Raw genomic sequence first — 13,543 nt, 5'->3', positions numbered from 1 at the left:
GTCCGAAAAATTGGGAAAATTTGAAAGTGTCCCCAAGTGCAGTTGCAAAAACCATCAAGCGCTACAAAGAAACTGGCTCACATGAGGACCGCCCAAGGAAAGGAAGACTAAGAGTCACCTCTGCTTCTGAGGATAAGTTTATCCGAGTAACAGCCTCAGAAATCGCAGGTTAACAGCAGCTCAGATTAGAGACCAGGTCAATGCCACACAGAGTTTTAGCAGCAGACACATCTCTACAACAACTGTTAAGAGGAGACTTTGTGCAGCAGGCCTTCATGGTAAAATAGCTGCTAGGAAACCACTGCTAAGGACAGGCAACAAGCAGAAGAGACTTGTTTGGGCTAAAGAACACAAGGAATGGACATTAGACCAGTGGAAATCTGTGCTTTGGTCTAATGAGTCCAAATTTGAGATCTTTGGTTCCAACCACCTTGTCTTTGTGCGACGCAGGAAAGGTGAACGGATGGACTCTACATGCCTGGTTCCCACCGTGAAGCATGGAGGAGGAGGTGTGATGGTGTGGGGGTGCTTTGCTGGTGACACTGTTGGGGATTTATTCAAAATTGAAGGCATACTGAACCAGCATGGCTACCACAGCATCTTGCAGCGGCATGCTATTCCATCCGGTTTGTGTTTAGTTGGATCGTCATTTATTTTTCAACAGGACAATGACCCCAAACACACCTCCAGGCTGTGTAAGCTTTATTTGACCAAGAAGGAGAGTGATGGGGTGCTACGCCAGATGACCTGGCCTCCACAGTCACCAGACCTGAACCCAATCGAGATGGTTTGGGTTGAGCTGGACCGCAGAGTGAAGGCAAAAGGGCCAACAAGTGCTAAGCATCTCTGGGTACTCCTTCAAGATTGTTGGAAGACCATTTCCAGTGACTACCTCTTGAAGCTCATCAAGAGAATGCCAAGAGTGTGCAAAGCAGTCATCAAAGCAAAAGGTGGCTACTTTGAAGAACCTAGAATATAAGACATATTTCAGTTGTTTTACACTTGTTTGTTAAGTATATAATTCCACATGTGTTAATTCATAGTTTTGATGCCTTCAGTGTGAATGTACAATTTTCATAGTCATGAAAATACAGAAAAATCTTTAAATGAGAAGGTGGGTCCAAACTTTTGGTCTGTACTGTATTGCAAAGTTTCTTATAGTCACCTGTACTACTTATTAATACAAAGTTTGTTGAAAGTACAATTCCCACTAAAAGAAAATAATCTATTGGGAGATGTTGAGGACACATATGTCTAAGGCATAAAAGGTAGTTTCAATGTGTAAGTCTTAAAAGGTTGTGGTAGCATAAATGTATAGAATGTTTTGTGGAAAATTAAGAGCCCAAATTTAAGAAAATGAAAGGGTGGACGAATCTGTGTGATTGAGGGTTGTCCAATTGGGACACAACTGTTAAATAAATCACCAAGTTCAAGGTTGGGACTAGGGGCGCCCTAGTCCAACTCTGTCCCCCGGATTACTCCTGAAGGTGGAGATGCCGGGTTCACGTGCCTTGCTATGCTCCTATATCAATCCTGATCTGTCCCCTCCCACACACACGCTAGAGTGTAAAGGAACACACGAACCAGACAAACAAGGGAAGACGGACAGGGACAAATGAAATTACCAACCATACACTCACAAAACAGAGTGGGACACGGGAGTTAAAGGAAGGAGAAACCAAATAGGAGAGGATGAGGATGTGCACACAGACAAAACTCCAAGCAACAATCTCCTGAATGAATCTATAAACGCCTACTCCAACCACGAACTACACCTCCAACTCTAGAACCAGGCAGTAAGAATTAACATTGGCAATCCCTAAATGCCAGAGGTGAGCATAAATAGCAGAGGAGAGCGGCCAACACTGAACAGCTGAGAAGCTCCAGGAGCCTCAACTGACCCCTGCACGGCAAGCAAGGAAAAAAACATGCACTGTTTAATAAGATGGTGAAGTACTTCTAACCAGTGCAGAAGTCTGTGAAACCAGACACCATAGTCTTTTGTCTCCTCTCTGTGTCAGTATCCCCGTGACAATGGGTTTTCCGGTTTCAGAAAAGCACCTATCCCTGAGCAACAGTTTGTTTTAATAAAACAAATTGTGCTTTATACAGTGGGGAAAAAAAAGTATTTAGTCAGCCACCAATTGTGCAAGTTCTCCCACTTAAAAAGATGAGAGGCCAGTAATTGACATAATAGGTAGACCTCAACTATGAGCGACAAAATGAGAAAACAAATCCAGAAAATCACACTGTCTGATTTGGAGAGAATTTTTTTTTCAGATTTTGGTGGAAAATAAGTATTTGGTCAATTACAAAAGTTCATCTCAATACTTTGTTATATATCCTTTTTTGGCAATGACAGAGGTCAAACGTTTTCTGTAAGTCTTCACAAGGTTGGCACACACTGTTGCTGGTATGTTGGCCCATTCCTCCATGCAGATCTCCTCTAGAGCAGTGATGTTTTGGGGCTGTCGCTGGGCAATACGGGCTTTCAACTCCATCCAAAGGTTTTCTATAGGGTTTAGATCTGGAGACTGGCTAGACCACTCCAGGACCTTGAAATGCTTCTTTCAAAGCCACTCCTTTTTTGCCCTGGCAGTGTGCTTGGGATCATTGTCATGCTGAAAGACAGAGCAATGTTTCATCATCAATGACCTTGCTGATGGAAGGAGGTTTGCACTCAAAATCTCACGATACATGGCCCCATTCATTCTTTCATGTAAACGGATCAGTCATCCTCGTCCCTTGGCAGAGAAACAGCCCCAAAGCATGATGTTTCCACCCCCATGCTTCACAGTAGGTATAGTGTTCTTTGGATGCAACTCAGCATTCTTTCTCCTTCAAACACGCCGAGTTGTGTTTCTACCAAACAGTTCTACTTTGGTTTCATCTGACCATATGACATTCTGCCAATACTCATCTGGATCATCCTAATGCTCTCTAGCAAACTTCAGACAGGCCCAGACATGTAATGGCTTAAGCAGGAGGACACGTCTGGCACTGCAGCATCTGAGTCCCTGGCGGCGTAGTGTGTTATTGATGGTAGCCTGTGTAACATTGGTCCTAGCTCTCTGCTGGTCATTCACTAGGTCTCCCCGTGTGGTTCTGGGATTTTTGCTCACCGTTCTTGAGATCATTTTGACCCCACGGGGTGAGATCTTGTGTAGAGCCCCAGATTGAGGCAGATTATCAATGGTCTTGTATGTCTTCCATTTTCTAATTATTGCTACCACAGTTGATTTCTTCACACCAAGCTGCTTGCCTATTGCAGATTCAGTCTTCCCAGCCTGGTGCAGGGCAACAATTTTGTTTCTGGTGTCCTTCGACAGCTCTTTGGTCTTCACCATAGTGGAGTTTGGAGTGTGACTGTTTGAGGTTGCGGACAGATGTCTTTTATACTGATAACAAGTTCAAACAGGTGCCAGTACTACAGGTAATGAGTGGAGGAAAGAGGAGCCAGTACTACAGGTAATGAGTGGAGGACAGAGGAGCCAGTACTACAGGCAATGAGTGGAGGAAAGAGGAGCCAGTACTACAGGTAATGAGTGGAGGACAGAGGAGCCTCTTAAAGAAGAAGTTACAGGTCTGTGAAAGCCAGAAATCTTGCTGGTTTGTAATTGACCAAATACTTATTTTCCACCAAAATTTGAAAACAATTTCTTTCCAAATCAGACAATGTGATTTTCAGGATTTGTTTTCTCATTTTGTCTCTCATAGTTGAGGTCTACCTATGATGTCAATTACAGGCCTCTCTCATCTTTTTAAGTGGGAGGACTTGCACAATTGGTGGCTGACTAAATACTTTTTTCCTCCTCTGTATACAGCACCAAGTCTCCACCATTGCTCCAGTATCTGTTTCTGTGTGAATTTCTGATGTCACATTGACAGCGCTGCTGACAATCAGTGAGCTCAGCAGCTTGTGACGTCAACTTGGGCAGAACCGCTGACCTCCGTTATTGGCTGCAGCGCTGTCGAAAAGAAATCAGCGTTGCATATAATAAGGGTGCTTTCACATTGCGCTTATCTTCTTGTTCGGTGGCCCCATCGGGGCTTGGGTCCGAACTCTCCCGCAGAACGGGATTTGGATGTATGCGCTGATGGGGCCATAGACTATAATGGTGCCGGCCAAGTGAATGTGTGCACTGTCGTGCATCATTTTCGGACATATATGCCTACTGGAGGTGAACACCCAGATACAGTCTACTATATCGGAGTGTCTACCTCCAGTAAGGCTATGTGCCCACGATGCAGAAATGAAGCAGAAAATTTCTGCAGCATTTCTGCATCTCCCTGGCAGAAAAAACGCATGCAGATTGTGCATGCGTTTTTCCTGCAGAATACATGCGGATTCACATGCGTATCCGCATGTGGACTGACAAGCACTTTCCAGGCGATTATCATCATTTGGAAAGTGCTTGACAACTAGGTCACACTATATAAATCCATGCAAACAGCATGTATTTATATAGTGTGACCGTAAAACAATGCTTAAAATACAGCTATACTCACCCCCGAGGCCCCGGCGTGTGCAGCAGCGCTCATTCCTGTCTGGTTCCTGGCTACCGGCATATCGCGAGACAGAGCGGTGAAGGGCCTGCGGTCAAATGACTGTGACGTCACCGAAGGTCCTTCAGCGATGCCGGCATTCAGAGAGAAGCCGTTGGACAGGTGAGTATAAACTTTATTTTTTATTTTATTCTTTTTTTTACAGGTACAATGGTACCCAGGTCTGGATGAGAGTCTTCTCTCCTCCAGAACTGGGTACCATCCGCACATAGAGACGCATAGAATCCACTTGTACAAATGTACAGACGCGCATTCTATGCGTCTCAATGCAAGTCAATGGCGGCGCTTCCGCTGCGCTTCCGCAAAATTAATGAACATGCTGCGGATTTAGGAGCGTTGCAGAAACGCTGCGGAAAAATCCGCAGCATGTGCATTGACATTGCGGAATGCCATTGGGGACCATGGGGTGCGGATTACCATGCGTTTGTGATGCGTTTCCGCTGCGGAAATTCCGCAGCATAAACGCATGAAAAACGCATCGTGTGCACGCAGCCTAAGCGTATACACCCGAAAATGATACACGTCAGATTACACATTCACTCTGCTGGCACAATTATAGTCTATGGCCCCATGGGTGAGTATGTCCGAATCCCGCAAGCTCCGAGGGGACCCATGAACGTGAAGATAAGCGCAATGTGAATGCACCCTAACAGACTCGGGAAGCAGCACCGGAGTCTTAGCGCTGTTCCTGGGGAGGGTTCTTAAGAAACTGCAGCTGGAGAACAAAACCCAAAACCAGAAAACCACTTTAAGAGAAATGCAAATAAAAGGGCCCTTAAAAACTAACTTATAGCGAAGGTAAATGGGTGCACGGTACGTACTACTAGAACAAGCCACGTGCGGCATTAGGATGTATGAACACGAGCAGGTATAAACCTCTGCTACCTAGGAAGCGGCTGGAGATTCCATTCACGTTATGCTTGCTTCATACCTCCTCAGAGACTGTATGCAAATAATATAAAGTGCCCACATTTCATACCCCATTAGTTTATCAACATTTCCACATCAACTACAGGGCAGTGCCGTTGAGTCAGTGCTTTCATATTCCTGCTGACCTGATATGCAAGTCTAAATGCATGAGTGACAAAATAACCCTTTCAAAGACTACGCCGCATGGAAAAGAAGCAGTGAAGGATGCAGGGATCTGTCATACAGTCGATGCTTAAGCCTGATTTCTGTCACTGTAACATAATGTATCACGCCGAGCATCAGGACGCAACATTCCCGGGTTTGAGATGATCAATGAAGATGGGTGGGAGCTAACAGCCGCTGCTCCTCAACTACAAAGAGACCCAAGTGATCAGAAAAGTAATTAAATGTAACAGATGAACAGATAAAACAATGGAAATATACATAGGTGGTTTATTAATACTGTGAAAAAGCTTCAAATGGGAATCATTTGGTAGAAACGGAATTGTGTTTGTTTGTTATGGATGCTTAGAAACCAACAGATCATTTGGGAATATAGTACCCAGGAGGGAAGATTAATTGTGTACATAACCTTATATATTTGTAGATACAGAATAGGAAAAAAGGGGGTTGTTGAAGATGTATAGGGTTTATATACCATTAAAAAAAACAGACTGAGGGCACCTTAATGTGAAGTTTCTGGGGTGAGAGGGTGCGGTGCCCGCATCCTCCACCAAATTCTGAGCAAATCCAGGAAAAACACCTAAAAGTCGTTTGGTTCACCTGTGATCAGCCCTGCAAACAGGGCCTTACACACCTAGCTTTAGAGTGTCAATCTCAAAATTGGATTACTTAGGAAAGATTTTACTACTACTGTTTTTTTTTTTGTTTGTTTTTTTAAATCAATTCCAAGTTTTGGCCTCAAAATCTGCAAATACTCTTTTTAATCATTAGCATTTTTTTTTTTTAAGCTCAAAACTCTGCGGCCAAATATTATTTTAAAGCAATGGTTTTCACCCTGTTGCTCAGCAGATGTTCCAAAACTACAACTCCCAGCATGCCAAGACCGCCAATGACTGTTTTGCAACAGCGGGACAGCCTCCGGTTGGACACCACAGCTTTGAAGGGTTATTGTATTGCCATTATTAAAAGTTATTAGTACCCAAAAGGATAGGCTATCTATTGGGGATCCATTCTGAAGAAGCATTTCAGAGCCACGTGCTCAAGATCAGTGGTGGTCCCTTTGGTCAGTCCCCCATCAATCTGCAAATGATCACCTATCCTTTTCTTTGTAGGGTTTGAAGTAATGTTATGGGCTTCTCTGGTGTTTAAATTTTTGGAGGTTGGAGACTTAATTTTTCACAGGTCCGTTGTCATGTCTATATTAAAAGGGTTTTCCCAAAAATTAAAAGTCACCCCAATCCACAGGGTAGGGGACTTACTGATCGCTGAGGATCCAACCACTAGGACACTCAACAATCTGAAGAATGGGGCTCTACAGAGTCCTGTTTAATCTGATAAGAGCTGGAGCATGCACAGCTCCGCTTCATTCATTGTCTACTATGGGACAGCCAGAGATAGCCAAGCGCTGTGCTCCTCTTTCTCCAGCAGTCCCATAGAGAATGAATAGAGCCGAGGTGATCGAGCTCGACTTCTGCTCCATTCAGATGGGGCTCTGCACAGTCAATGGGGATCCAATCGCTGGGTCCAGTAAGTTATCCCCTTTTCCTATAACTACGTTTAATGGGGATTACTTAATTTGGGAAATTTTATGAGTCTGTTCAAGTTTTTGAAATAATTTTAGGCGTTTGGTCTGGAGTCTGAATGAGTTTAGCTATATAGATTCTTATCTGAATCCATTCATGGGTCTAGTTCACCTGCTAACATGAAAATGAACCTAAACTTAAAAGCATTGTCCACTACTAGGACAACACCTTCTTGATCTAAATGTTTAGCCCCCCAAAAATAAAAAAGTTTTTACTTATCTCCCATGCTGGCATCGTTACATTAGTGTTGGCACTCGCGTTCTCGGGGCTCTCGTGCGGTTGTATGACACATGGTGTCCGTCGCCCAAACAGTGCTGGTGTCACTGTCTCCGCCTTTGCAGGTTTTGAACAAGAAGAGGAAGTCCGGGCTACAGCTGATCTCCAACGTCCAGCTAATTGGTCGCCGGACACGTGTCACAACCGCACCAGAGCCCCGAGAACGCGAGTGCCAACACCGCTGAAACTAGGGCTCTGGAGTCGGTGCCCACTTTGGTGGAGTTGGAGTCGGTATAAAATGGACTGACTCTGAAAATATATAACAAATTGGGTCCAGTAGTTCAATGCAGTTTGTGGGGAATATTTTTTCATAAGAATTTGGGAAAGTTATGAAATGTCCTATAAATGTCTGTCCTATTCCTGATCTAAGGGTCTAGTCTTTTAGCTGAGAAAAATGTGTCCTACCGTAAATTTATCACTTAAACATGAGCCGTGTATGAGGGAGTCGGAGTCGTGGAGTCCGTGTCATGGAAATTGAGGAGTCAGAGTCGGAGGTTTGGCTTACCGACTCCACAGCCCTGGCTGGAACGGCACCGAAGGCGAGTATAAGCTTTTTTTATTTTTGGGGGATAAACATTTACATCAAGAAGGGGTTGTCCTATTAGTGAACAACCCCTTTAACTAGTTTCACAAAGTTTGTGAATCGTTTAGAAAAACACATTTTTAGGTCGTGTTCCAATGTTGCGTGAATGCAGATTTTTTTTTTTTGCTGCGTTTTCTATGTTTTACGTCAACACCAAAATACGTAATAGTAATCTGCTCGGATTATTGCATTTTTTAATTGTTTCCCACTTTATTTTTGCAGATTTGATGCAGTTTTTTTAATGCATTTTTCATTGCAGAAATGCTGGGATTCTGCACTAAAATACTCAATGGCATTTTTTTAAATGCGTTTATAGGGAAAAACGCACCAAAACAAATGCCACAGTTCAACGGGCATGAGTTTTCATGAAATCGTATCCACTTTGCTTGAACTGTTAAAACACAGCGGAAAAAACGCAGCCTTTACGGCACGTGGGAACATAGCTTTACTGTTGGCTTTCACCTGACCACAGACCTTTGCTACGACTTTGCCCCTGCAGAATAGGATCTGTAAAAACCTGTGGACAGGTTAGAATCACTGATACAGAAAACTGCCGGTTCAGCACTGGCACAATAAAGCAGAATTGGTCTAGTATCTACAGTGCATTAGACGGCACGCCATCAACAGCTCCGAACAGCAACGTTCCTGCCAAATCTACGGCCATCTGTATTACTTTATCTGACAAACAAACTGGCCTCGTAAGAGTGATCGAGGGAAAGTATCTATAAAATGGAAATAAAGGCAGAACGCCGCTGTTTAGCATAGGATTTTGCAGGACGCAGCAACTTTGGGTGTTTAACTGTTTCGTGAAAAAGCAAAAAAAAAAAAAAAAACACACAAGGTGTCTGCTGTATCACCGCAGAAAAAAAAACGCAACATAATCCATCATGATTACGTCTCGTGTGTACATTACCACTAATGCATCTTAGTCAACGTGATTGATGGCGCGTTTGCCTAAACACATCAACAAATATTTAATATTCCATAGGTTACTCAGACCTTAGCTAATGCAAAAAGTCCTGTAAACCACAGTAACTAATTAGTTGTTTTTGTGTCCCACTAAGCAAATATATGCATGTGTGTATTCTTTATATTAGATTGTTAGGAACCTTTAAATGAGAGGTTTTGAGACCCCTAGTGTCTTCCATTAAAGGGTTGTTCTCATGCATTTCAGGAGCTGCTCCTATGTCTCCCAGCTTCACACTCGCTGATTGATTTACAGTTTGTACCATCGTCATTATTGTGCTGCTGATCTGAACTGTACGCTCTACCATGTTGCAAGCAGAGGCAGCACTGGAGGAGCACAGGGGCACTGATGCTAGATGCAATTGTTTTGTTTTTTTCACTTGAAAAAGACGGTAGTCCAGCGTTGAAACGCGTTGTGGAAATAACAACAGTTCAACTCATCTTGGTCCTAAGGGCCAGCCTAATGTTCTTTTATCGTCACAATTGGTCATGTTGCAAGCAGAGGCAGCGTTGCCTATACAGCACTGAAGAATAAAAGGGGCACCGACATTGGCCAGGTCCAGAAATTTGGTCAGCTTCAGAGCAGCGCTTCCAAGCTCTATAGCAAAGAATCTGTAAGCGCTACGCTCCTAGCCTAGGAAACTGGCCACCACTGATAGCCTGCAGAAGTAGCCGATAAGGTAGGTAACAAGCAGAAAACTATAGAAATAAAAATCCATATGTTCTTGCATATGCAGAGGATTTTTAAGAAGATAAATTGAAAAGTTGATTGTTTTGACACTTTGCAATTTTACTCATTTTTGATGATGAAAAAACACCCCTTTAAAGAGGTCGTCCACGATGCCCCAGTGACCTCTTGTTTTTTTTCATAGGAAACTTGGCAACAAGTGTTTAATTTTGCTGCAGCGCCACCGCAGGAGGAATAAAGTATTACATTGTTCTCACTGAACTCAATGAGTTGAATGTATAATGTCCCGATGTGCTAGCTCCTCCAGGGCAAGGCAATTTTTGCAGAAACTCTTCATTCTGACGAATAGATGAGGGTCCTGAACAGGAGATCCCTCATTATCAACTCAAAATTCCCATCTGACTGAGGCTTTATATTGTCCCTTCATTCAACTAAGGGTTCATTCACGTGAGCGTATAACCTGGATGTTCATTCACATGAGCGTATAACCTGGACGAGTACTATCAGATAGCACGAGGACCAATGTTATACTATGGGGCAGTGCAATCTGTAATTTTTTTTTCTCATGCTGACTCGGCATGAGAAAAAAAATAAAAATCGCAGCACGCGGCAAGTGCCTCCGGAAATCCGAATACGCGGATCCATTCAAGTCTATTGGAGTGTGTGAAACATCAGACTGCACTCAGATGTCATCAGAGTGCAGTCCGACATCTGTGGACTCGCACAAAGGATAAGATGGAGAAACTAAATCTCAGTCTTCTCCACTCCTATGCTGCGATTCTCTCGTCCGAGAGAATCAGATCACAGTAAGGGCTCTTTCACACGTCCGTGTGTCCGGTACGTGTGGTGACAGTTTCCACACATAGCGGAGACCCTGACACACATAGACCCATTCAAATCTATGGGTCTGTGCACATGTCAGTGTGTTTCCACGGACCTTGTGTCCATTTGCTCCACATGTCCATTTTTGGACGACAGCACGGATCACACGGACCCATTCAAGTCAATGGGTATGTGTAAACAGAACTGCACACGGATAGCATCCGTGTGACACGTCCCGGCGCCTGGGAATCAGTGTGCAGTTAGCGCTGTTCCCAAGTGTTGGGTGCTGAATGCAGCCCTCATCATGGTTCCGTGCCGGCGCTGCGATCAGCACCAGCAGGGGACAATAATGAGAGTAGTAGTCGGCTCCCGCAGTTTCTACCTGTAAAAATACAGTAACAATAAAATAAAAAATCCTTATACTCACCTGTCCTAAGTGTCCCCCGCAGTAATCGATGCGACCGCTCAGCGGAGGAGCCGGGGAGAATGACTGCTGCAGCAAGCGGCCCCAGAGCTGCGCTCAGTGAATGACAGGACACCGCTCCTGAGCTCAGCAGAGGTCCGGGGCCCTCTTCCTGGAGGAGTCATTCTTCCCGACTCCTTGATGCGATCGGTTGCATGGATTACAGCTGAGGACATCTCTGGACAGGTGAGTCTAAGGATTTTTTATTTTATTGTTATTTTTGGTTTCCAGATGTTTGTGGCTGATTCATCACTTGCGACTTTTTAAAAAGTTGCTAATTTTTTTTTGCGCAAAGGTCTTCCCCACTCCTCTGGGGTGATATTATGCCCACTAGTTATTTTGGGGCTAATTCTGCAACATTCGACTTTTTAACTAAAAAAAAAAAAGTTGCAAAGAGGATTAAAATAGACGTAATAAAGAACATTTTTGATTCTGCAAAAAAAAAAAAAAAAATCTCATTTGAAAGAATTTGGCGCAAGAAGTTCTTAACATATAAAAAGGAAAAAATGGTTTAAATTTTTTTTTCAAAAGATGAAATCTGCCCAGAGGCAATTTACAAGCAGAAAATACCCTAAAAAAAATCCACAAGTAATGGTCACGGTGTGCATTCACCCCGGGAATCCCGCGCCTGTGATGTCAGCACCTAGACGCACAGGTCTGGCACTTTTCTGTTACGGTCCAGTTATCTGCAATGTGTTCCGAATTAAAGGAATTGTCCAGTCGCCCAGATGGGTTCAAGTTATCGCTGCTATACCAGTGCCGGACCATTATACTCCAGTAATAGGTGCATGATAGAAATGTCAGACAAGTCCAGACATCATCCTCCTCCCCATACACTGAGCTCTCCTCGTGGACTCCTAAACTTATGGGCTCCCTGTGAGCAGCAACAGCAGCAGCCTGTGCTCCCACCATCCTCCCCTACCAGCGGCAGCATACAGACCACAGAGGAGACAGCAAGGAGATAAAGGGTTAACAAAAGCGCAGGAGCCGCAGTGCAAAGCGTCTTACCACACAGCAACAGCAGCTCCTCCACACTGCTCTGCTCTGGGACTACAACTCCCACAATGCAACGCTGCACGGCGGCCAGAAACCTGTGTGCGCATGCTCCGCCTACTTCCTGCTCCTGTGCTGCAAGGAAAGTCAGAGCAAAGTGTGATCAGTGCAGATGACATGGTGTCTGTAATAGGCACATACAAGAGAAATATATATCTATATATACTCTATATACTTATCTGTGTGGGCCTCTGATAAAGGAGGGGTGAAATCTAATGGGTTGCTATGGGCAACTGCTTCATTCATCTTTTGCACCATAGTTAAAATAAAATGGATGAGGTTTATGAGTATAGCTGCTAGAGACAGTGGTGGTCCATAGCAACCAATTAGTACATCTAAACAATAAGAACAGCTTGATTGCTATGTGGAACTGCCCCCTAGAAACCTATTGATACTTGCAATCAACAAGTGCAGATTGGTTGCTATATGGAACTTCTCCCTGGCAACCAATTAGGATATCTAAACAATAAGAACAGATTGGTTGCTATGAGGAATGACTCCCTAGCAACCTATTAATACATGCAATCAACGGGAGCAGATTGGTTGTTATGGGTAACTTATCCATAGCAACCAAATAGGACATCTAAACAATAAGAACAGATTGATTGCTATGTGGAATGACTCCCTAGCAACCTATTGATACACACAATCAACAAGAACGGATTGGTTGCTATATGGAACTTCTACCTGGCAATCTATTAGGACAAATAAACAATAAGAACAGATTGGTTGCTATGTGGAACGTCTCCCTAGCAACCTATTGATACATACAATCAACAAGAGCCGGTTGGTTGCTATGGGTAATTTATCCATAGCAACCAATTAGGACATCTAAACTATAAGAACAGATTGGTTGGTATGTGGAATGGCTCCCTAGCAACCTATTGATACATGCAATCAACAAGGGCAGATTGGTTGCTACGGGTAACTAATACAAAGCAACTAATTGTGAAATTGCTGCTTCCAATGGGAAGATTTCTAGTCCTCTTCCTCTCTGAAGAGACAATTAACATATTTAATTTCCCAGAGCAGCATGCATGACATATAAGTCTCCTCACTCTGACATGCCAGACTTAGCTTGTCAATCTCCACAAGGAGAAACATTGCCCCTTATACACCAGTCCAGAGCCTCTCACCCAGCCAAACCAGATCTCATACTTTGCACTGATGAGGGGCAATACCCCGAAACACCGTGTCTTCAAACTGAGATTCTGGTTTGGCTTTTATCCTAAATCATATGGCAAGGCTCATTAAAGGGTCAACATTGACTTGTAGGATTGAAAGAGAAACGTTACCCCTTAGACCCCAAATAATAAGAACAGATTGGTTATTATGTGAATATAAAACAAAGTACTTCAAACAAATAAATAATTACACCAATTATATCATTAAGTATATTTTTTATTAATGCATAATGAAGATTAGCAAATGGCATAACACAAAGATGTGAT

The 13,543-nt window shown here is 43.5% G+C and overlaps 1 protein-coding gene across 2 annotated transcripts in view; it reads right to left on the bottom strand.

Moving 5' to 3' along the window:
* Positions 1–12,160, bottom strand: part of MGMT (O-6-methylguanine-DNA methyltransferase) — a 508,938-nt gene extending 496,778 nt beyond the window's left edge. Inside the window, exon 1 of one of the 2 annotated variants that reach the window (XM_073685066.1) lies at positions 12,048–12,160. In XM_073685066.1, coding sequence (XP_073541167.1) covers positions 12,048–12,142 — 95 coding nt within the window. In that variant the 5' untranslated portion in view covers positions 12,143–12,160. The remainder of the gene's footprint in view (positions 1–12,047) is intronic. The other variant, XM_073685067.1, reaches the window with a different exon arrangement.
* Positions 12,161–13,543: the final 1,383 nt, after the last annotated feature.

The sequence above is a fragment of the Phyllobates terribilis genome, unplaced genomic scaffold, assembly GCF_046119375.1.
Source record: "Phyllobates terribilis strain yellow unplaced genomic scaffold, ASM4611937v1 Scaffold_5__5_contigs__length_657084704, whole genome shotgun sequence".
In the NCBI taxonomy this organism is placed as follows: Eukaryota; Metazoa; Chordata; class Amphibia; order Anura; family Dendrobatidae; genus Phyllobates; species Phyllobates terribilis.
The sequence above is the reverse complement of the archived record's forward strand: the minus strand, read 5'-3'. Positions and strand labels throughout refer to the sequence as shown.